This window comes from Bombus pyrosoma, linkage group LG4 (genome assembly GCF_014825855.1).
Source record: "Bombus pyrosoma isolate SC7728 linkage group LG4, ASM1482585v1, whole genome shotgun sequence".
In the NCBI taxonomy this organism is placed as follows: Eukaryota; Metazoa; Arthropoda; class Insecta; order Hymenoptera; family Apidae; genus Bombus; species Bombus pyrosoma.
Genome location: NC_057773.1, coordinates 491,034 through 515,850, shown reverse-complemented (window position 1 = coordinate 515,850; position 24,817 = coordinate 491,034). Strand labels below are relative to the sequence as shown.

General features: G+C 32.8%; 1 protein-coding gene across 9 annotated transcripts in view; it reads left to right on the top strand.

The window, feature by feature from the left end:
• Positions 1 to 2,655: 2,655 nt before the first annotated feature.
• LOC122567085 (protein scalloped) overlaps positions 2,656 to 24,817 on the top strand; it is a 325,787-nt gene continuing 303,625 nt past the window's right edge. Inside the window, exons 1-2 of one of the 9 annotated variants that reach the window (XM_043725265.1) lie at positions 2,660 to 3,410; positions 15,390 to 15,445. Coding sequence is in view for 2 of the 9 variants with exons in the window: in XM_043725266.1 (XP_043581201.1) it covers positions 5,094 to 5,118 (25 nt within the window). In the remaining 7 variants the exon portion in view is untranslated. Of the gene's footprint in view, positions 3,411 to 4,202; positions 5,119 to 15,389; positions 15,446 to 24,817 lie in introns of those variants that run through there. The other 8 variants (XM_043725264.1, XM_043725268.1, XM_043725263.1 and 5 more) reach the window with 8 other exon arrangements.

Genomic DNA, 24,817 nt, shown 5'->3' with positions numbered 1-24,817 from the left:
TGTCACCGTGTACGCTCCGCTACCCTGTGGTCGTTCGTAAACATTTGTCGAGGTACAATGTGTCCAACTGACAAAAGGAGCTTGGTGCAGTACAGCACGCGCGTTTAAAAGCATTAATTACGACCGCTTTTGTCTCCCTGCAAAAGGCACGCTTTGACCGTCATTTTGATACGTGACATTCGATTTTACGAGCGTTTTGTCGTGTTTAAAATCGGCCCGATAAACGATCCATGTGTGTGCATAACGATACCGACAGTTTCCACCTATCAATGGCTCAGAAATATTATACAATTATTCACGAAAGCATCCAAACACTTGTAGATTTTTTTTATACGTTTATTATGTATGTTATATACGAAACATTTTCAATTTCAGTAACATTGTAATGATTCGAGTATCATAATTAAACTGCAGATCTTTATTCATTTCTACGAAATTTAAAAATACAAAAGGGTGCAGAATACTTCTAATATACAAACATATAATATAAAGTATCGATAATACATGGCTCGTTGCAATTTATATTAAGTGAAACAAATTTTTTATTTGGTACTATCGTTTTAGGTGTGTTCATAGAAGTTTCAATTTGAATAAATATTTGTAGTCAAATCGTGATTATATTTGTAAAATTTAGAACAAATTCGAATATATATATAAAAATTACATGCTATTTAATGCAAATATGTATGTACAGTAGAGGCCCCCTTATCTAAACACCCATTATCCGAACGTTGTATTATCCGGGCACCCATTATCCGAACATAATATTTCCCAGTAACGGATGTCTTTTTCGATTTGAGGTATATACTTCATTAATATTCATATACAATGTATTCTTTCCCTTATTCGATTAAGTGAATTCTGATTATAAGAATTTAGTATAAAACTATTAGCGTTCTAACTATCGAAACAAAATACGACATAATTAGAAAACTAGAAAGTAATGTAAGTGCAACAGAATGATCAAAAATACATGATGTTGGAAAAGCCATGCGGATAATAAAAGAACATGACATTGAAAATTTTGAAATCTAAAGCACGTAGATTTCACAGACTTTGAAAACAGTAGAAAAATCTTAAATGCACTGATGTAACGATATGGTTTCATTGCAACGAAGACGACAGTAATGATGTTTATACAAATGGAAATAGCAAACGAAAGAGGTAATGCAGAAATGCCTCCTCATGTCGAAGCATTTGTGGCATTCGAAAACGGGTTCGATGGTTTGAAGTACAAAAAGAATATAGCTCTATGCAGTTAATTATGCTGAGAACATCATATGACTTACTTAACAACCAAAAAGATATGGGATAAATAAATTGATATATAAAATCTGTCTGATATATAAAAAGGAAATTATGTAAATGATATAAGTGAAGTACATTTCCAATAAGTCAGAAGTGAACAAACTTTTACCATATTGTTGGCTTTTACTCTAAAAATTTGTAGTTTATTATACATTGAGAGAAAAAGTTAAAAAAGCAACTTCAAAATTATGTTCTCACTAAATATTAAATAAGAAAAATTTTTAATATACTTATTCATTATATATTTTATAAGCGATAAAAACATATTCAATTTCACAAATAAAGCTTATTTATCGTTAATAATTTCATTTGCGATTGTAAACTTAAATAATAATGCAATAATAAACAGTTATAATTGTTATTGTAGGTTCATATGTACGTATTTGGGAGATAATTTTTGTTCACTTTCTATTTTTCAAAGCAATTTGTCTTCGTACGTTCTTTTACATACATGTATATATGAGATACATAATAATTCGAATAACAATGGACGTTTAGTTTCATGTTATAATTATATTTAAATGTATATTTATGTCTGTACAAGTAAAAAATTACACAGCACAATTTATTGTGTTTCTCCGATAAGATTTCAAGTTACAATTGACATCTGTAGATAAGGTAGAAAGTTGATTATCCGAGCAGTAAAGAATTTACTGATTTGATAAGTTTACAAGAATATATTCAATTTATGTATTTTTTGTAACAAAATCAGTAAATGTTAAATACAAGAATTCTAATTTGCAAATTTATAAAACAAAATATGAAAAAAGCTTACATCTTTATAAATTAAGCTTGAGAATAACTAATTTTTAATTTATTTATTTCTTAACATTTTAATTCTTTCAAATAATTATTTTATAATTATATATCATTAACTTTTATTATTAAAAAATTATTAACGTACTAAATATACCTGTGATATAACGTTGTAATAAATATTTACCATTTTTATGGTATAAAAATTCATATTTATAAAATTGAAATCTCAAATATGAAATCGATATGTACAGTTGATAGGAAATTATATCGTTTGCTTGTCGGTAAACGTGATTTAAGGTATGGCGCACATGAATTATATACTCACTGAAAATTCCATACATAAAGACCTTGAAATTGGAGCAAAAGTCTGAAGAAAGATGTGAATCTGACGAATAGGATCTAAAGGAAATTACTACACAAGAATAAAGGGTTAAATACTAAGGGTGATAGAAGGTGAAAACTCTTTTTCCAACGGAGCATAAACGTCATAAGGCTCGGTTAATTTCTTAAATTCTCATGTACATAAACGACTCCAGATAGTTTGCTACCGAAAAGGTACACGTGAACCTGCTTATATGTAGAAGACTGTGACGTGATCATCGTTAAACGATAGAAATGTAACTAAATTTAATGTAAAGAGTGAAATACATAAAAAAGCGATTATTATTCTCAAAACAATTTACGAATTACAAAGTATATTTTCAATGTACAATATATTTTATTATTACAGAAGCGGATAAGTTCGTACGCATAATAAAAAAGGAGTGCATTATATTTGATAGCGTATGTATGTCCAATATCAGATTGCATGGAAAAAACGCGTATGAGAGATATAAAGGTGGCCGTTTTGCGGTTGGTGTGTTGCCATTTATCAAAACGTTTATTCGAAAAACCTAAAACGTAACCTCTGAAATTCAACAAGTGCCCCTCGAACATTGAGCGAGAGAGAATAAACGAGTAAGCGAGCAACAACATCCAACCTCTATTACGTGCGTGACGCGACTGATCTCTCGCGCGGGGAGTGGGGAAATGCGAATCTTGTATATCGCGGTGGGGGTAGGTAATCGGCTGACTTCGGGGAGACTCGTGCTTAATCGGGCACGTTCGGCTTCTGGTTTCTCCCGCGGCCGCATAAGCGGTGTCAGCGTGTGCGCAGACCGGCTGCGCAGCAGGCGTGTGCGTTGTCCAGATTCTTTGTGCCATTCCTGGCATACCAAAAACAAGAGTGGTGACTGCGCTCGTATTTACCGGGGTGCAGCCTTGCGCGCTAATATTACTGTGCGAATTTTACCCGTGGTGTGAAGGCCCCGCGCGCGCGCGACGCCACGTCAGCTCGCCCAGTGGTAAGTACATTAAAGAAAATAGTGTCGAAAGATCGTGGAAAGAGCGCGTCTACTCGTCCACGCCCGTGTGTCCCAGCGGCGTCGTCCCACACAGGGGCCGCGCACGGAACGGATTCGACAGCAGCGACGAGACGGCGATATACACACTGTCGGACACCGACAGACAGACAGACAGACGGACGGACGAACGAGAGCGAGAGACAGAGGGAGCGATAAACGCTCGTGCGAAAGAAAGAGACGAACGTATAAACCTATTGTGCGATAAAGATAAATGTATAAAAGAGGAACTTAAACTCGACAGAGTGCGTGAATGATGTATATGCGTGGCGACGTTATTCAGTGCAAAAAGACACATAACCGATCCTCGTCATATTCCTTGTATGTCGTGATTGTCAGGTTCGTACTTCCGGTGACCGTGATGTTCGCATTGCTTGCTCCGGTGTTGCTGCTAGTGCTCTTACTATTGCTTTCCGACTAAAAAAGGAAGAGATAGTATATACGTATGAGCGAGTGAGAGAGAAAGAGTGTGCGAGAGAAAGGATAGGAAAGTAGAGGGAGCGAAAGAGAGAGAAAGAAAGAGAGAGAGAGAGAGAGATGTGTGATAAAATGATAGTCGGATCAGTTTGATAAACGAAGAGCTCGAGTCGTGCCGGTTTATACCTGCGGTTTGGCGGTGCATCCGTCTTTGTCCGATTGTCGCGTGTTTACGAGCGTTGTGTCAGCTGTGTGTCAAGAGAACGCAACCGTGTGTATACGTGTGTGTTACGCGAAGCGTGTGCAGTTTCTCTGGCAACGTGTACGGGACTCAGCCAGCGACGGAGACTCGCGTCGAGGAGGTTAGGAGCGATTGGTGTGCCGGTGGTGGTGGGCTGCGTGCGTTTCCCCGAGGAGAGCGCGCCACGACAGAAACGTGTGCCTCTCTGCCTAGTGCCTGCGTGCCTGCCCGCTCGCTCACCCGCTTCTGGTGAATTCGTATGGTGAATTATTGATCCGCGGCGGCGTGTGCGTGCGGAAAAACCGCGCGCGACTATAACGCACCGATTCACGCTCCATACTAAAACCTGATACTAATAAACGAAAGAAACTAAAAGTTTACCGAAAGTCAAAGATACAGACATAGTAACCTGTTGTTTTGAAAACTGTGCGCGCGACTACACGTATGTTGCATGAGATTGGAGGTGGAGCAGTGGTGGCAGGATTTTCTTTCCCCTAGACGGGACCAAGCGAGAAGTGCGTGCACATATTCCATTGCTCCGAACGTAGTGTCTTTCTCTTTTTCTGTCACTCTCTATTTCCCTCTTTCTCTGTTTCGGTCTTTCTTTCTCGTTCTGTCTCGTTTCCCCGCTCTTTCTCAGCTATACGTGTATGCGTCTCGCTCTAGCTGCGTTACCTTTGCCGCGTGTGCATCCACGAAACTAAACGCGGGAAAACCTACGGCGCGAAATATATCCCAGAGGAATGTACACTTATCGTGTTCTTATCGTGGGACACGTTCAGTTTTCGAAGCTCGGCCAGTGAGTGAGATTTCGAAGACCGTGCGAAAGTATGTTGGCGTGAAGGCGACGAAAGTATGTTGTCGTGAGACGACCACTGAGATTAAGGTTCGAGGAACTTGAACGCAAACCTCTTTCGGGTATTGATAATCCAGGACGAGCGCAACCTACCTCCACCACCGCGACTTGGATGGATACTGTGCATTATTTCTGGAGTGAGTTTCTCTTTTAATCGTGCGCTTGTGTATATACATATGTTGCATGGAACCATGTTTCCTGTGTGTGTGTGTGTGTGGGAAGGAAGGGAGGTGTAGATGTGTGAACGACGATGTGTCTTCTAACGTGCTGTTTTTTCGCGTCTCTCGCGACTTAAATTTGCCGCCGTCGGGACATGCGTTCGCGTGGACTGCCTTACAGTTATTGCTATGTCTTTTCTATTTATATTTCTAGCGTAATTTCATCTATAAATATTTTTATACTTTTTCTTATTTCAGTGAATATTTTTAACGCAGTAAAATACGCAGTAGTATTTAACAAATGTTATTAGAAATGAATATATAAGAAAAGTTTTCGATTCATATTTCCCGCGTAATATTGTTCATAAATGTTATTATACTTTTTCTTATGTTAGTGAAAAGTTAATACATAAGAAAAGTCCACCTAGACTGTTATTGTTTATGTCCGGATATTTCTAAATTCTTTTACAATTATTGCATCTTTTTGGACAGCTTTTTATTCGATTCATATTTCCCGCGTTATTTCACCTATAAACTACATATATGCTTTCTCGTTTCAGCGAATGCTTTAAATGTAAAATACGCGATTGTTAATATAGAAAGAATATTTAATGAATATTGTAGAAAGTAAATGTATAGGAAAATGTCCGCAAACCAGATTGCTTTTAGTGAGTCTTTTAGACGTAAACTGAGATTGTATGCAGCTATGATTTATTTTAAATTTCATACTTATTGATCGACGGTTGATTCAAACAATGACAAAAGTATCGTCGAAGTGACAGTGACTTTAATACCACGACGTTATCAGAATAGGTTATCGAAGTAATTCCACAATAACATAGTGTAACACGCTATTACATAAATTTAATCAGATACTTGTTATCATGGCGGATAAGCGGGTACGACCAGGTACGTTGTCGGGAAAAGACTGTTGCCGTCGATTGCTCATTCTGGGTCAGTTTATTCGCGCTGACCTGTCCCTGTCATTGTGTTTGTATTTCAATTAAAAACTAGTTAGCCGGTACGCCGGTTTTTCGTATCCGCTTTATAGTCGCTATAAACTTGTCATACAATAGCATATGCTACAATCAACAATTCCTTATGAATAAAATCAAGATGTTAGGATAATCGTGACCTGTTCTTTTCAAGTGTACTAGGCTGTTTATGCTTCTTATTTGGAAACATTCGTTTACGCGTCTATGAAATTTAAATAAGTTAATGCGATATTTTCAGATCTATTATTGGCATTGAATGGTAACTTTCTTTTAGACTTTTATTTTTAGTGCTTTTATATGTATAATACACATGTATTAGATTGCTTATGCTTTTTATTAAAGAAAGTTTTTTCATGATTTAACACGTTATAGTACACAAAATTTAAATAAATTTATTTAATATTATTTTTATATTATTAATATTGAATGATAATCTATCTTTAGACTATTCTTTTTATTATTTTTGAATAATTTGTATTAAATGCTTGCGATGTATTAAATGGTTTAAATAGCTGAAATAATCAACAATGTTTATATTAATAAGTTTTAATAATAAAAAAGCAGTCATTTTTGTCATTAGGGATACTTAATTTCGGGAACGTTACAATAATCAAACTTTGGAAAGTCTTTAACAATTTTAAAGTTATATCTCCATTCGAGTTACTTAAATTCATTGAAAAGTAGCTTTATGGAATCTGTAACCTAATATACTAAATCATTTTGTTCTTTTTTTAATTAGTGAACTATTGTGTACATTTTTTAATTTAAATGGACTACTGTATGTAAATACTAAAGCACAGAATTTTTAGAATTTTAATTACGTTTGCGAACTGCGTCGCCATTATGTTGCATATTTAACCTCAACAATCTATAAGGTTTAATAACATCGACGCCAAAGGAACTGAAATTACCGACAAAATATGGATGAAAACTGTTTAGCACGGTGTTAATTATATTTTCACGTTTACGTTTTATTTTTATCGGAGTTAATATACAATTTAAAAAATTCAAATACCATCTTGAATATTTCTACATTTCACGTTAATAAAATGGATTTAGGTGTGTTTTATAAGATTACTGCACCTTGCGGGAGTTGAATGTAAGTAATGAAGTTTTGATAGAAAATTAATTTGGTTTGGAATAGTTGAGTTTAATGGCGTCGTGATAATAACCGGCGTACGGTTGAGGCTTAGAAAGCTGTAAATTTTGTTAACACCGATGCATTATCTTTATTCGTATCTTATCTGCTCGCGCCTATCCGACTTGATTGAAGAAATATCTGAAATTGAAAACGTGGTTTGAATGGAAATATCAATAGATAGGGCGACCGCTGTGTATTCAACAGTTGCGTCGTAATTTGAAAGTTTGTGGAAATATAGTAAGTACATATTTACTTCGTTTCGTCATAGGAAAATAAACAGTTGTTTGTTAATGTATGCTAATGAAATTTGAATACTTTGAGAAATGATTATTCGATATTAGGAATATTCTCACGTGCGGAATTGTTTATCTTGCATTTTTTCTCACGAAGTGGAGAGTTATGTGGAATATTTGAACTTTATCTTGAAGCAGTTGTCTTATATTGATGATGTTTAACGCATAAAAAAGTGAAAATTATATTATACCAATTTCTAAATCGAAGTATAATAATACTCAAAAATCTAATCTCATTTTAAGTGTTGTCATCTTGAAATATGGTTTATTATTGAAAAGTAGTTTCATTTATTGAAATTAAAAATTATACAAAATTATATAAAAATTATATGCGTTATTACACGCAGTTTTTGTAAATTAAGAGATATTGTGTCACGCTATAATTAAACAATTTTTAAGCATTGAATTGAATTAAAAAATTATAACTGATGATAAATATGGAAGTAAATCTCCATTTGTGCAGAAAGTATAATAAAAATTCATTTCATAGGCAAACAGGAAGCGAAGCAAAAAAAGCACGATAGAAAAATTGTAGCATATTATTTATTTAATCAAACACATATTAATACTGCAAATTTTCTAAATTTATTTATATATCTAAAGTCATGTTCTCCAGTTGCTAATGACTACGTTATATGATCACGTCGTATTAGAACATAATAAATGCATTATTCATGTTACGTCATATATGGTAATAATAACAAAATGATATGATATGTACTGTTTATGTGGAACATAAAAAACACGATATATACAGTGATCATGGAATATAATAGAAACCATTATCTCGGAATCTTGGAACAGTAAAGTTGCTAAATTGAACACTTAGAACAGGCACTTAGAACAAAAGTGGAGTAATTCCAATATTTTAATAAGCTGAATAACTTTGTATCTAAAGCAATAATAGAATATATATATATATATATATATATATATATATATATTATGTTATTATATAAATATAACTATATATATATAGTTATATCTATATAATCTATATGTATTTCTATATTCTATATTCTACATTTTTCCTATGATTCGTTTCTAATTGATACAGCTTATTAAACATTAACTTACATTCATGTGCTCAACGTCTTAATAATAATAATAATAATAATAATAATAATAATAATAATAACAACAACAACAACAACAATAATATGGTAATTCTACATTGTATTGAACTTTCTAAATCGTTTGCAATATACATACTTAAAATCACGCATACTTACATAATTATCCTTTAATTTCTATAAATACGTGATTGTCCGCGGAAGTGTCGTCTGCACGGCGGTGCGTGTTGAAAGTCAAACGAGCCGGTTAAAAATCGTGGACGCTCGTTTCGAGACCCGGGCCCGATATACATCCAACTTTTTAACTGGGGGCCCGATAAACATCTGGGGTTCCCTAGGAGGGGAAAGCATATCTCCGGAGTACGTTGCAGCGGCGGCAGGTGCAACCTGTGTGTTTCTTCAAGCTTGTTTCTACCCCCTCCTTGTTCCCGCTAGCCGAACAGCTCGTTTTTCTTCTCGAGAAGCAGTGCACGCACGCGAACCGCGGAACCGGTAGCGTGGTAATCGGTAATCGGTAATCGGTAATCGGTAATCGGTAATCGATGAATTCGATATTCATATCACCTTCGCTAAATTCATACACACTTTCTACGCCTGGCACCAGAAGCATTTTATCTATACGTCTTATCGGTATATGTCAAATATTGAAGATTCAATAACGTTACTTTCTTATCCTTCGCTTTTTTTATATTTTTGGTAGCTAATCGCTGTTATTATGCGAATGTGATTTTTGTCTTATGGTCTTTGTTGGTTTAAGACTGTTTAGATTTTAAAGAAATTTCTTTTTTGTATTTCTTAGTTTATAATGTACAGCGACTCTTATTACCTAATATTCGAACACTACGGAGTTTAAGGGATTATGGTTTTATGTATTTGTTTATGATAGTGTTATTCAATTGATTGTTACTTAATATGTTACAATGCTTATTATAGCCAGAAAAAAACATAAATGTTATTTATTTATTGTATACAGATTTTACATAATGAGCAGTAAACTAGACAATATATTTCTTATCTTTTGTGTCATATATTAGATCTCATACATATATATATGTATAAATTCTATCAACTGTATTATGAAGTAACAGATTGAAATAGATACTAAACTGATCTAAAGTAGGATGTATTAGAATTAGAACCTATAAACTATTAATTATCTTATATTATGGAATGAAATAAAAGTTATAGTGTAAACTAAGTAAAAGAATAATAAATAAGGAATAAGTGAAGTGAAGATTCTGTAGCACCTGCAAAATTAAGTATTTAAGACAGCTGTTTGTTTCGTGTTTATTAAAATACATTGGTATGATATATATGTATATATGAATATATGTGTACTGTCATGTACAATATATACGAAGAAAATTTTTGCTTGCATTTTATGTAAATTGTTTTATGTTAATTGCTTTATGTAAAATTGATATTTTCTTATTAACTAGGGAAATGTCGATATAGAAAAAAAAGACAGATTATAATCATGAGCCACTGTAGTATTCTCATCTTTCTTGCTTTCTTCTGATGTTTGAAAGAACAAGTCGTGGCTTCAAAAGTTATGCTTTATTATTAATCATCATTGTGCTTTAAGCATTACAGTGATATCTGTTAGACGTAAGATTATCCATGTATATTTCTACGAATCTAAATATGTACAGATTTTCAATATCACTTTATTCAGAAATGAACCTTCCTATAAGAAAATGTCATCTCACATGTTCTTTTCAAGAAGAAGCCATCCTTTTTTGGTTTGCACTAGGATTTTCAACGTACGTTATATCTGCATGTCTACTGTCAACATTGCTGTACTCTTTATCAGAGGATTGACTTGCGATTAACCAGACTTATTTATACATACATATATGTATAGTATTACACGTGATGATCATATTTACTATTTCTAACGTATTGTGAATGGCTAACAAGATATTTTGTGTTCTACAGTTATTCATATATACTTTCACAAACGACCGCTGTAGTGGTAGGATTAAAGCAAAAATCTTATTTAGAATGCAGTTTATTTAATCTTAATTTTATTCCATAGCAAAAGTTCTTCGTCTTGGTAAAGAACATTTGTTCATAGTTTAACAGCTACAGTGCACAAGAGCTGAAAAAGTTAATTTGATATTCTTGATACAATATGGAAAGTTGCTTTAGATCATTCCTCTTATTATTTTTATATCAATAATACACGAGTATTGGGTTGCTTATGTTTCTTCTTAAAGAACGTTTGCGTATTGTTTGACATTGACATAATGTGACAGTGCACAAAACTTAAATAAGTTATTTTAATATTACTTTTATATTAGACTATTATTTTTATTATTTTTGTGTAATCCGTACTGAATGGGAGCGTCTAAATAGCTGAAATAATTCACAATTTTTGCATTAATAAATTTTGATATATTAGAAATAAAATAAAGGATAGAAAATCAATTATTTATTGTAACAAATGTCAGTAATAAGAAGAGCAATAATGTTTGCACTAGGAATACTTAACCTCGAAACGTTGTAACAATAATTAAATTTTGAGATGTCCTTAACGGTTGTAATATTATATTGCTGTGTGTGTTCTTCGATTCTTTTCCTATTTTATCGTAAATTCGACGTTCTTTTGTTTAATAGAGGAACGACCGTATCTTAGTAGACTCGTGACAGCAGCTAGACTCATTAAACCGAGGCTTCTTCGCGATATAAATAGGACTTCTTGTCCCGTTGCAGTACGGAAGGAGCAAATAGATTATCACGCGTACCACAGCCCTCTACTCGGCGACTTCTCTCTTCTGTTCTTTCCCTTTCTATCGTTTGTGCCATTCTCTTTCTCTATTTGTACACTCTCCTCTCTTCTCTCTGCCCTCTTGCTTTCTTTTGCTCTTGTAAGAACTGTGTGCATCTATCTTTTTCTCTCTCCAAGAGGAGCCGGTACGCGCGTGACTTTCTATTTGGCGTAGACGGTGCCAAATTGTCAAGTAACTAAAATTACCTTCGAAGGTGTACGCTGTGTCTTTCTCTTTTTCCCCCTTAACGTCTTCCTCGGTAGTTATCCCTTTGCTTTTTTCGCGCCGCGTCGTGCCACTCGCGCCACGAATGGCGGCGATTCTCCTTCTGAACGTCGAATTTCATTTTCCACCCCTGTTAATTACACAATTCTTCTTTGTTCTGCTTATCGAATATCTTGAATTGAAAAGTCCTGCCCAAGAAATGTCTCGTAGAGTATTTTATTAATATCCTTTAATTTTCTTTGTTGAAGGATTGGAACAGTTAGCGATTTTTTTTCATCGTCGATATCGATTTTATTTTCGTTATTTTCACTAACAATTTGAGATATTATTACTAAACTTCAGACGTTTATGCTCCAGACTGTAGTTATTACTTATTGTAACATTTAGAGGATGTAAGAAATTTCTGTTTAGAAATTTCATTTCTTTAGTTAGGTTTATACACATGTGAATTTTTACTAGATTGGATATTTTTATGGAAACTTATGGAAAATGTAAAGATACGTTACCTCCCTGCACGTTAAGTTTCATTTCTACTTTATTAATTAGACGAATACCGAGAATATTTCACTTTGTTTTTCATAAAACAGAAATTAAAATCAATTGAAAGTTCAATACTGTATCAATATTCTAAAATAATTTAATTCAGTGAGTTGGTATTTCTTTGTGGAATTGGCAAATTATATTTATAAATTCAAACTATTCACTTAGAAACACAATATGTACTTCATTAAAATTAAATACACTTTGATATACCTCCAAATTTCTTGATGTTATATATGTAAGTACAAATTATATTATTATATATATGTAGTCACAAAACTAAGGATATCTCAATTATTTTTCTTAAAACAAAAACAAAAGTTGATCAAAAGTTCAATGTTACACGGAAATTCTGGAACGGTTTAACTGGCGCGTGCTTCTGTCGAGTGTTCATTAATTCAGAAACGGGTCTGGGACATTAACTCGGTGATCCGCATGTGTGTGGCAAAGGACGGCCTGTTCGACCATCTAGTGACCCTAATAAAACCTACACAAAAGGTCGTCGTTCCTAGATCGATTTGCAAAAGGTCGAACGTCACGCCATCGGAGATTTTCTGCGCTTAAACCGGTGTAACCGGCTCACCACCGATTCAAAACTAATTTAAATTGTTGTCTTTGAGATTTAAATAGCGGCTGCACGTACGATGGTTTGTGCAAGAACCGACGTTCGTTTGTCTAATTAATCTTCATTGTTTTCGTAGACTATGAAAGATAAGTGAACTAACTGTGATTGAATCTTTGTCATGTAAATTGTATCTGTCGGTGTACGAATTTGGAGGCCTTCTGATTGATTCTGAGATAACTTAAAGTGACAATTTTTGGGCAACAAAATATAAAGAAATATAATAGAATAGCATGCAATAATATGCTGTTTATTTGAGAAACTTACATTTACAATCTACGGTTTTTGTAATTTTATTTGTAACAAATTTTTGGAATAAAATTTAGGGAAATATGTAATAAGAACTACAATTTGTTACAAAAATTTACGATTTTTAAATTTTTATTTATAATGCTACATAACCTTTGGATACGTAAAATTTAAAGGAATATTATGTAATGAGAATCGCAATTTACTTAAAATTATACGATTAAAATGACGATTAACGACAAAATTACAACATCATGTAAAATATTCAGGATGCGGGATAATGATTGAGTTGGAATAAAAATTCATAGTGTTCTTCAATAACAGCTTTTGAAACGCCTACATTTGAGAATGAAACATATTATATATATTCATATTCTGAAAGGTAGATTTGTTCATTTTAAGTTGAGAATTTTAAGTGTGTTTAAAAGTAAAGGTGGTGGAAAACAAGGTATATCTTTGTCATTTGATGTATTTTTAATGCAGGAGGAGAAAAACGCTGTACAAATAACAAAAAAGATAATGTATCGTTTACAGAAATGGTACTGCAGGTGAGCATATCGTTCCAAAGTGGTTTCAGTTCATAAGTGGAAATTTTGATCAACGTTTTGCCAGGCTATAATTATTGAATATAACCAAATTGTAACGCTAATTGAAAATAACTTAAGCCATACGAGATGTCACATGGTACATATGTTCTTTTCTAAATCTATGTATTATCTTTGAATCTCACTTAAAAACGCTATGAACCATATGTTCCAACCCAATATGTACATATAATTGTATTTTATTCTAGTTATTTCAATATCACTTCAGAAGCTACTAATTCCGTTTTTATTGGGACAGTAAAAAAATAATATCGGCTTTTCATACACAATTTACGACAAAATCAGTCTATAAAAGTTGATTTCTGTATTTACAAAACATTTGGCCCCTCGTCTGAATTTAGAAATTAGTGCAGATCGAGTTCTAGTTAGTTTATTTAGTTCTAGTTCTGTTTTCGGTCAACTACGTTGTATGAATTGAAGGAAATTGCAAAGACATTTCTGTCAATTGAAATCAACTCCTTCCTATACAGAAGGCATAAGGAAGTTGACAAAACGGTTACATACATTGTAATTATATGCAAGGGGATTGATCCTCACGAGGAGTTGTCACTTATTAAAGCATCAATAGAGAAATGTAATGACACTAGTGGTTTGGTGCGGAAACCGTAGGAACTTGTCGAAATATATTGTAAAGCTCAACATTTTGAATAAATCTTTCCTACACATACAATTAATTTTCAAGTTATATGCAAAAATACCCCGCCACTCAGTTTTAGTTTTGAAGCTGTTAATTTAGCGATATTATTTGCAGTCATATTAGTTGCAGTCGCAATACAGCCAACAAGTCTGTTGCTTAGTAAAGAGGAATTATTTACGATACTTTCAAGTGCCATTTTTCTTTGATGTGCCATAAGATCCTAAATATTCGAAGGCTCGCGTTTCTTTATATGTAACGAGCTTGGGATTCGTTCAAACATTAGCATTTTCCTTCTTTTCCATGTGCTTTTTATCTTTTTCCAAACTATTGAGATTCAACGAATTTATGCAATTATTCTTTAAAGTGATTAGGTAGCCAAATGCTGATACTCTGCTCATCACCTTGCATATAATGGAATTTAGCCTTCACTTTGTATGTCGCATTATGCATGTCATGTCCCGATTTAAATTTTTATCGTCCTATCACACGGGTCTGTTAGGATCATACTGAATTGTGTGTATATATATATACAGTATACCAAACTTAAATGACCAAACAGCGAGGACCTAATCTACAAGCAAAAAGAAGAAAAAAAATGTTATATAAAGTTTGTCAATAACGGAGTTATAAATGAATGTTGTATACAAAAAATAATTAGCGACGCATTTTCTATTACAGCACATGGAAGTTCACTGTATTATTGTGACAGCCTAGTTATATGCTTTGTTTTTATCATGTGGTAACAATTATATATCGTTAATAGTTATAAAATATAATAATATAAAAAAATGATTACCTAGTAATCGTTGCTCTTGTGCTTGGATACAAGTTTTACGTCAATAAACAATGGAATTAATTACACTACAAGGTTTTACAGAGAGGATTTTGCTGAATTTCAATAACTACATCGTTACCCATTTCATGCGTGCAATATTTTTTTATAACTCTGCAACAGTGCGTTTATTGACAAATTTTATATAACATTTTTTTTGCCCTCTTACCTGTAGATTAAGCCCTCGCAGTTTGATCGTTTAGATTTGGCACATCCTGTACATGCACAACACTAGAAGCAAAACTGTGAGTAATACCTCTGTTTCAGTATCAAACAGATTATGGTGTCGGGGAGTTCGGATAATAGAATGTTCGACTAGCAGAGTATGTATTCCGATAGCGGAAGTTTAGACAGTAGAAGTTCCATTGTGTATGATGCTTTATTTGTTTATACTAATAGCAATATTAGCTTCAATAGTACCGATGTGGCTACAATAGTATGAAATATGTAATAATAATTAATACAGAATTTGTATGTTTTAGTATTCATAATTAACGACGGTTGAAATTTCTTTACATTTACAACATATTATGTTTCAATTGATTTATTTATAATGTCTGCAAGAAACTATTTTCAAATAAATAGTGAAATTTAAATAGGTGCAAAATTAATGGTTTTCTGACATACAGTGACTTTGAAAATTTTATTTGTTTCGCGCTTGCGACAAAAGACGTTTACCTTATGTGTGTTACATAAAATGTTTGAAATTTCATTAGCACTAAAATGTGATACGACTGCCATGACTATGTTCTACTTTAATTTCTATTTTTTTTTTTTTTAGTTTCATTTTTCAGATCATACTTTTTCATGAAAATTTCAAAATTAAACTAAATTTTCATAATTAAATTTTCATAAAATATGAATTTGTACACTAATAATGATAACATCAGAGATATACGTATGTTTAAATTCATAGATAAATAAATAAATCGACAACGTATATTGTTAAGAAAAGCACAGCATAAAGTATATCTATAAATAAATATATGAAAAATATATATATGAGTAGACAAGCATATAAAATACAATAGTATAATTAGACTGTGAATTTTTATGCATTTATAGGGAATGCTAAGGTGTCAGAAGACAGAATACACATATAAAATAACTAAAGGAAAGTACTCGTTACATTTCCTATATAAAATAAAATTCTGCATTGATTCCCTTTTTTAAATTGTGCTCATTAAAATATGAATGTGTATAAACATCGCAATCTAAATAAATAAATATGTAACATACAGAATAATGCAACATCGAAGTAATAGAAATCGGAACACCATTCGAGCAATTCCAAAAAATGACAAGTCAAGTGGTGGTTCTCGAACAATTTGTTTATTCAACGGACACGTTTTCGTCCGAGAGAGATAATTTCGCGTGACGTTAGTTTTTAAAATAAATGTCACGTACATGTGTTGATCGTATCTAGATCGTTCGTTTATAAAACCAAACTGCCAGTCTCTGCATCGCCGTTGTATTTTCAGTTTCCAGGTTTGTTCGACAAATTTTTTTTATTTTTCTCTTTTTTTTTGTTCTCCATTCGTCATTAATAATGTAAAATTGAAAGCAGTAAATTAAACGTCAGCGCGTTTCGCACTCGCTCACTCGTTCGACCATGAAAATTTCATCGATGAAAATCGTACACGACGCGTTGATTTGTATCATGCTCATTTGCCCGTAATATTATATTTCCGTAATATTGCAATCGTGAACGTGGTTGTTTCAACGATCCGTTGCACGATTGAAATCTGTCGGCGAATCGCGCTGACTGCGCGTATGAAAGTTCAATTTAAACTTGATATTCCAAAAAAAAAAAAGATAGAAAATAATGAAAAAGCAGGATGAAAGATATAAATATAGTGGTAGGCTGATAATGTTAGTTGTTGAAAGATAGATAGAGTTATTAAAAACGAAAGTGCTTCCCGATTGATGATCCTTGTGATTGATAAGCAATTGTCTGATAAGCAGTGTCATGATGCATGCTACTTCGCTGTGATTTCTTCTATATTTTAAGTCGAATTACTGATATCAGATTTAGGTTGGCTTTAGGTTGGGGTTAAGTTCTCCACGATATTTTTTATGTGTATATATAAATTGTATTTGTATAAATTTGTGAAATTGATATATGAATTTTAGAGCTTTTGTGAATGATACCATGGATGATACATGAATATAAATCGAATTGAAATGATAATTGAAATGGTCTTAGGTATTATCTATATAGATTGTATAATTTCATTTTTCTGAAATTTGAAATTTTTTAGCAGTTTTGACCCTTAAATAGTTGGAATAATTAAAAATTCTTGTAGATATTAGTAAATTTTGGTATGTTAAAAACATAAGACAGAGTAAAAAATTAATTATTTTACTTTATATTCATTGTAATAAGTATCAGTGGTGGAAATTTAACCTGGAAAATGTGGGAGAGATAATAATAACATTTTGAAATGTTTAATTCTAAAGCTATATTACCACTTAAATTGCCCGAAATCATTGAAAAATTAAATTGCACAAAAAGATCTTAATTACAATAAAAAGCACAATAATAAATGTATAAAATAAATGATTTTTATGTATATATGGAAGATTTAAAGACGTAAAAATAGGCGCAACTCATATAATATGCAAAGATATGTGAAATATCCAAAGTAAACTACATATTCATAAAGATATGAATTCACATAAACACAATCTACTACCTAGTGCACCATTATTTTTTCAAATTATGAATTCCTTTTTTTTTTTAGATCACTGAGAGCTACTTTTCGCTTATGTACTTCGCTATTATGCCTCGTTATGGAGCACACGACGTCACGATTGTTATTACGAAACGAGAGAGAATGTTTCTGCCAGTAATCGATACTCGATATCCGGTAATAAGACGGCCGATAGAGTACATACATGCTTCGTACAACAGATAGCACTAGAGAATTTATCGGTGTGTACACGTGTAGTCCCGTATCTGCCGGTTGAATGCGGAGAAACGTGTGCATTTCAATCGCGTGATTGAGAACTAGTACGGGGTCGAGCACTCCCCCGGGAAGTTTCACGGGTCAGAAAATCATGGGGTGGCTTTACCACCTGGCCGATGTTCCTTTTCCTCCCCTCTCTACTTCTACTAGTCCCTTATGCGCGTACATGTGTATGTACCTATATAGGGTGATTCTACGTGAAAAAACATGTCGAAAGTATAAAACGAAATATGTTCATTGGACGCTCCGGTTTCAAGAAAACCGAACTTATAAATTTGTTGAGTATACCTGGACTTGGTTAACTCCGGACTAGACATGACCGCATGATCGACAAGAGATTATTTTACATGTGAAAATAAATCGAAAATATGGAATAAAGCTTTTTCATGCGCTGCTTCGCTTCCAAACAAATGAAATTTCAAAATTGACAAAGTGTGTGTGTACCAGGTCAGCTTTTAATTGAACATCTTCAAACCTTGTTGTCTTGGAGAAAAGATTATAAACAGAAAAATTTTATTTCACATTCTTGACCTGTTTTCGCCCGTAGCCTAACCTCCCGCTAATTGTTTATTTGTATCTAGTCACTAGTCACTAGTACCGAACAAATCTTTAAATCCGATTTTATCGGAAACGACGTATCTTATGAGAACATTTTACTCTATATTTTCGATTTATTTTTTCATCTAGAATCACATCCTGCCGATTGTACCATGATTGTGCCATAGTTATCGAGACACCCTGTATACACACACACAGAATGATAGAATTCCCCTCACGTTCAAATCATCTCTTGTCCCTCTTCATCCCTTTTTATCCTATTCGTCATCTACTTTTCTCTTTGTGAAGAAACGCTGCACCCCCAGTGCAGTTTGTCTGCATATTAGCCATGCCATAATCAAGCAATTCTATCGTAGGAACCGGTCACCCAGTATATGATGAAGTTCTCTCTTCTTCAGTCTCTTTGAAGTTCTTTCGGATAGTACGATTTGTGTCGTGCTTTCGAGATAGTACCGTGATATATGAGTGTGTGTGCTCTTAGTTTGGGAGGTTTGAGGATGTTTGTTGCAGCTCTTGGATAGATTGCTTCTATATTGATAGATTAAATCTGCACAAATAATATTATAAAATGTTACAAGCAATAAGTTAAACATTATTAGTATTAGTAAAATCATTTGCATAACAGTAATAGGTTTGATAATAAAATAAAGAATTATAAGATTGTAAAAAGGGAAACCTTTGTATCTTTGAAATTTACTAATAATATTACTATTAGTTAGTTAATTATTGTGCAACAGGATTATTAAACGCTATATTTTTAGCAATATTTTTAAAATTACGAAGAGAGAGAGAGAAAAATACATGCGAATATATAGCCTCAGAATAAAATAGAAAGACAATTTTGATGATATGAAATTAATCGGCAACCTTCTGTAAGAAAAAATGGAAAGTGTGATTTATCGTTTGAAGAACACGAAAAGGTCGAAGAGACTTTTTCCACAGTTTCGTGATGTTTAGTTTGCGTTTAGTTAAAGGCATTGTCATACAAATAACCCAAAATACGTGACGAATCGAATTCATTTTTATAGGGAGATCTTGATTCTTTCTGTTAATTAATTATGAGATTAAAGTCGGTTCCAGTATATAAAATAGATGTTTAAGAATTCGTAGTCGCTACTAGTGGCGCATACTGTGCGTTCTGACGCTTCAACCATTCTGTTGATGCAACTGTTGCATTTTTATTTCCGTCGAATTTGTCGCATGTTTACACTTAAAGAGAGAATATTGCATAGCAGTGGTAGCTATATTCACTGATTTACTCACTGATTACTCACTCGATTTTTGAGAATTTTTTGTCCAAATAATAATTTATAACAAAGCCAGAGACAAAGATATTTCTGATAAAGGCTATATCGTTCCTGAGAAAAACAAATGAAATTATTAAAATATGATCTTTAAATGTGTCAGTAATAAATGGTAAATCCATTTAAATTATAAGTCACGTTACTTAGTTTACTACAATGGATGTTGAATTTTCTATTTTATGAATCTGGGAATTTATTAAGTTGTGTAGAGACAAAATAAAAATTCTTAGAAAATATTTGAATATTTAATATTGTACTTTTTATAATGAAGATGACTTTGGAATATTGATCCTTGGAATAATGAATTATGAAAAAGTATTTAAAATTGAAAAAGATAGAAAACTTCTTTGAAATTTCATGTTCTCCGAATTCATAAATATTCCATATCGTTGTAATTTATATAATTTACGTTTACAAAATTTCCTTCGAAATCTACAATAGAAATATATAATAGATATATATCGATAAATATTCGCAGTACTTCGATTTCATATTAAAATTGAATTTTATTATACGTATTTAATATAATAAATGCAAAAGTAAAAGTATAATTATAAGCCTGTCAAAGAATATACTTAGATATATTCCAATATTCTTAATGTACCTATATTCTTAACAAAAGTCCAATCTTATTTAACACGAATAAATAATTTAGAAATTTTTAATAAACGTAATAAATTTTCCACAGTTTTCTAAAATATTCAAGAATATTTGCTTTCATCGAGCATACGAGGGATATGAAAAATGTTGGCAATATATTCAAAGTATTCGAAGCGTTTTAATTATTCCGTAACACAGAAACTGCGAACGAGTTTCCGCGATTACATCGTTCATTATAACAATTTTTAAATTTCCCCCCGGGATAATGTATTCATAATACTTAAACCCGAACACCGAGGGATCGGTTTCAATTTGCAATTCAAAAGCCGTGGACTTATTTCGTTTCCCAGGAACGCAATATCCGTAATAAAATAGCCCAATTTCAGCGTGCGATGTACTGTAACGAAGGATGCTAATCAGTTTTCACCCGACCCAAGTTTGCGGTGCGGGCTCGACTCTGTTTTGTTGCCATTACATAAAACAGTCCACGTCGATGTATTGCAAAAATACAGTGGAACCATGGTAACTCAAATCTCAATGAAAAACCTAAAACCTTTGTGTTGCAGAGGTTGTGTCATATCGAATTGTTTTAGTGAGAGAGGTTTAACAGTCGAAAACGGCTTAGAGAGGATTAATTTTTCGAATTATAGACGCTTGAAGACGGTCAATTTCAGCTTTTAAAAGACGATTATTTATTTAGAAAAATGAATGACAATTTTCGTCATATAGAGTGGTTAGAAAAAATATTTATATATAGTCTTATTTTCAAATGAAGCGTTTTTCTTTCAGGTTTTACATTTCATGGTACCAAGTTTTTGATAACGTTTGAAGGTTCTATTAAATTAAATTAATCTAAAATTTGATACAAAATTTACTTTACTTTGATCTAATTAGTTGGTACGTAAATGTTGTAATAAATACAATGTTGTGTCAATACCTTTCGTAGACACTGTAGGTTGCGTGTGAGAAACACGTAGTATAATTTCAAGTTGTAAAGGAACTCATAGAACTACACTTTGACTCGCAGCGATTGAGCTTCATTCCAAATTCCTGTTAAAGATAAAATAGCGTACCTAAAAAATGAGCCAAATAATTTGAAGTAATGTAATTGTACATTTCAATTTGTAGAGCTTTACGCAGCGGCGTGGAATAGTCTTATAGAGGTTTTCGAACTACAATAGAGACCCGATTCATCGATGTTTGACTGCATAAAGCGTTAAAGAAATAATTAATCGATTACAATTTTGTTTTCACACACGATTACGATGCAATATTGCATATTATGTATTATGCACATATTAAAATCAATTTTCTAGAAAACAACTCTTTGAACAAAATTTGAACAAATTTTATTCGTTATTTTTTATTTATGTTTTTATCATAACCTGCTCAATATCACTATATTTTGCACGATACATTATGTAAAAGGGGTATATTAATATCTACTTTTGTATAAAAGACACGTATATGTATTTATACATATTCGTTGAATACACAATATTTTTCAAAATTATTTTTAAACATCATTTATTCAATCATCATATTAAATAAATAAAGGAAACTTTAATCATGATGTTCGTTGTTTTGGAGTGAAACATCCAATGACTTACAAAGATGAAAATATTTGTTGAGAAAAAGAAAACTTTTGATAGTAGATATAATGAAATCGGACATTTTATATGTTGCAGCGTAATAATACAAATATCAAGAAAATCATGATACAGAAATGCGAATTAAATTATATTATACTTGTAGGTTTATAATCGGCGGTTTTCGTTATACTATCAAATGTACAAATTCCTTACAATTGAAAATTTCCAAATAATGATTTTCGAAAGTTTTAGTTATTTTCTAACGGTTTCTTAGGTTTATCATATTCCTTAGCAAATTGGTTTATATTTTTACAAAAAATCATGCACTTTTATTATGTTAATACATAAAATATAATATTGTAAATATCTTATTAATACGCTGAAATATTTAAAACTATTGTTTAACCCTGTTGTAATTGACAGTTTATTTTGTCTTAGATGAAAAAAATTTTACTCGTATTTTCAGTAAATCACAAGTTCAACTGGCGTTATTTAAGCTTCCGTAATGGATAAGAATCACCGCTGACAATGCCGGTCATCGCGTACGTCGGAAAGAATAATTTTCCTCGGAAATGATATGCTTCCACAACGGAAAGGACCCGATCCGCATCGAGCAAATAAAACACGCACTCGTTATAATCGTATCCCTTCTAGACAGGCCCTCTCTCTCAGCCGGAAAGAATTTACGATACGATTTATTATCGATCAGAATGCCCGCTAATATACATATAGGCTCTCTTGATAACCGCGATCCAATTAGCAAAGAGTTAATTCTAAGTGAAAAAATAAATCGAAAATACGTTCGTGTAAGGTTTGCCCCCATGCAGGGATATTTTGGCCGACAATTTTTAATTGACAATAATTAAAACCAAAGCCAAAAACGCAATTCCTTTATTCTTGATTTTCGTCTTATTTCGGCTACAAGAATTACCCCTTAAATTATGTTGAAATAGTAGCCGAACACCCTATATAGAGTAACATTTTTTCATACGGTGTTCTGCTTTCGGTAGAATCGAATTTAAAAATTCGCTTAGTATATGCGAACTTAACTAATTACTGACTAGATACGAATAAACAATCGAAAAACAAGTAGCAAATGTTTCCACGACAGTACAGAACCGTCTTCGTACAGGAGTATTTGATCAATTTGTAAATTTCATTTGGTCAAAAACGAAACATTATATAAAAATGCTTTATTCCATATGTCGACTTGTTTTTTCACGTAGAATTGTCCTTTTGTCAAATGCTCATGATTACTGAGACATCCTGTATACATTTTCACATTGGTTTCAAATTTTACAAATTAGAATCATGACACTAAAGTTTAAATATAGCATTAATAAAATTTCAGAATGTTTTATACAAGCAAAATGTTTAATGTAAGTATGAACACTTCAAATACTTTCATGAGCCACTGTAAATATTATGCAGCCAAGATTATTGTTTTCGGTAGGAGGAGCGTGTCATGGGGTCTAGCGCTCTTCGTCTGTCCCGAGGGCTCTTGCGTTTTCCTTGGTCCACTGGTAAGGTAATAGAAATCGAGTAGGTAGTAGATGGATAAGGTGGAAATCCGTTTCCTCGATCATCGAATCTCTCTCCACGGGGTTGCCTTAGAAATGGCCCTTGGGCCTCCTTGACACAAAGAAACGACCCCTTTATCTCCGATCTCGAAGATCTCGAGGATACGCCCGACTTCTCCAATCATTTGAGTCGAGTTCCTGTTATTACTGTTTGTAATCGCTGCGTGCGCGTCGCCTCGAATGAGAAGTTTTTGGAATATAGAATGGTGGTTTTGCTTGTTGGTACTTAGATCTGTGGGGACGAATTATAAATTTAGTGTTTTAGTACTGTAGAATATCGTAGTGATAGATAGATTGCGCGTTTTTATGCATTTGTGCGAAATTTAAAGATGCAGAAATACACACAATCCATACATTAAAAGTAGAATACTTACAATTTTTAACAGGCTTCTCTCTTTGTACAATTTGTCTAAAGAGACATTTGACAATTTGGAAACAGTGATAAGATATTAAGAGATACCGAGAATTTCTTATTTACATTTATTATAATGATTTGATTTTTTTCTTTTTAATATATAATTCATGTTTATGCCTTGGGCAATAAAACCGATCAGCAAATTTGATTCTTTTATGTTAAAGAATAATTTTAAAAAAGATACGAAATAAATAACTTTTATCTTAGTTTCTCATGCTATATATTGCATATTACGCTGTATTATGAGAATTTGATCAAATTTATACATGTCGGAGATGTAAGGACTTCGAGCCTTTCTTTTGGAATTTTGGAAAGAACCCCAATACTTGGGCTCGAGGTGACACAACTGGTCGCTGAACGTAGTCACGGTCACGGGATGAACGTTTTTACCTGACAGAAGCAGTACCGATATTGAGGGACACGCTGTATTAACAAACAAACCCCGGCCAGGAGCAATGTCGGCTCTACGCGGGTTTGCTTAGTAACGGCGCCTGGAATTTTGTTGATATCCCTAATCAATATGTAATTGACAAATGAAATCGTGTCAGTCATTTGTTGTGATCTGCTTGGAGAGTTTACTGATATCGTGTTGTCAGTCAGAAAGTTACGAAGCGTCACAGCTAACGTCATTTTGTGTCTCAGGAAAAAATATAATCTATTGTGCAAAGAGTTTTCCG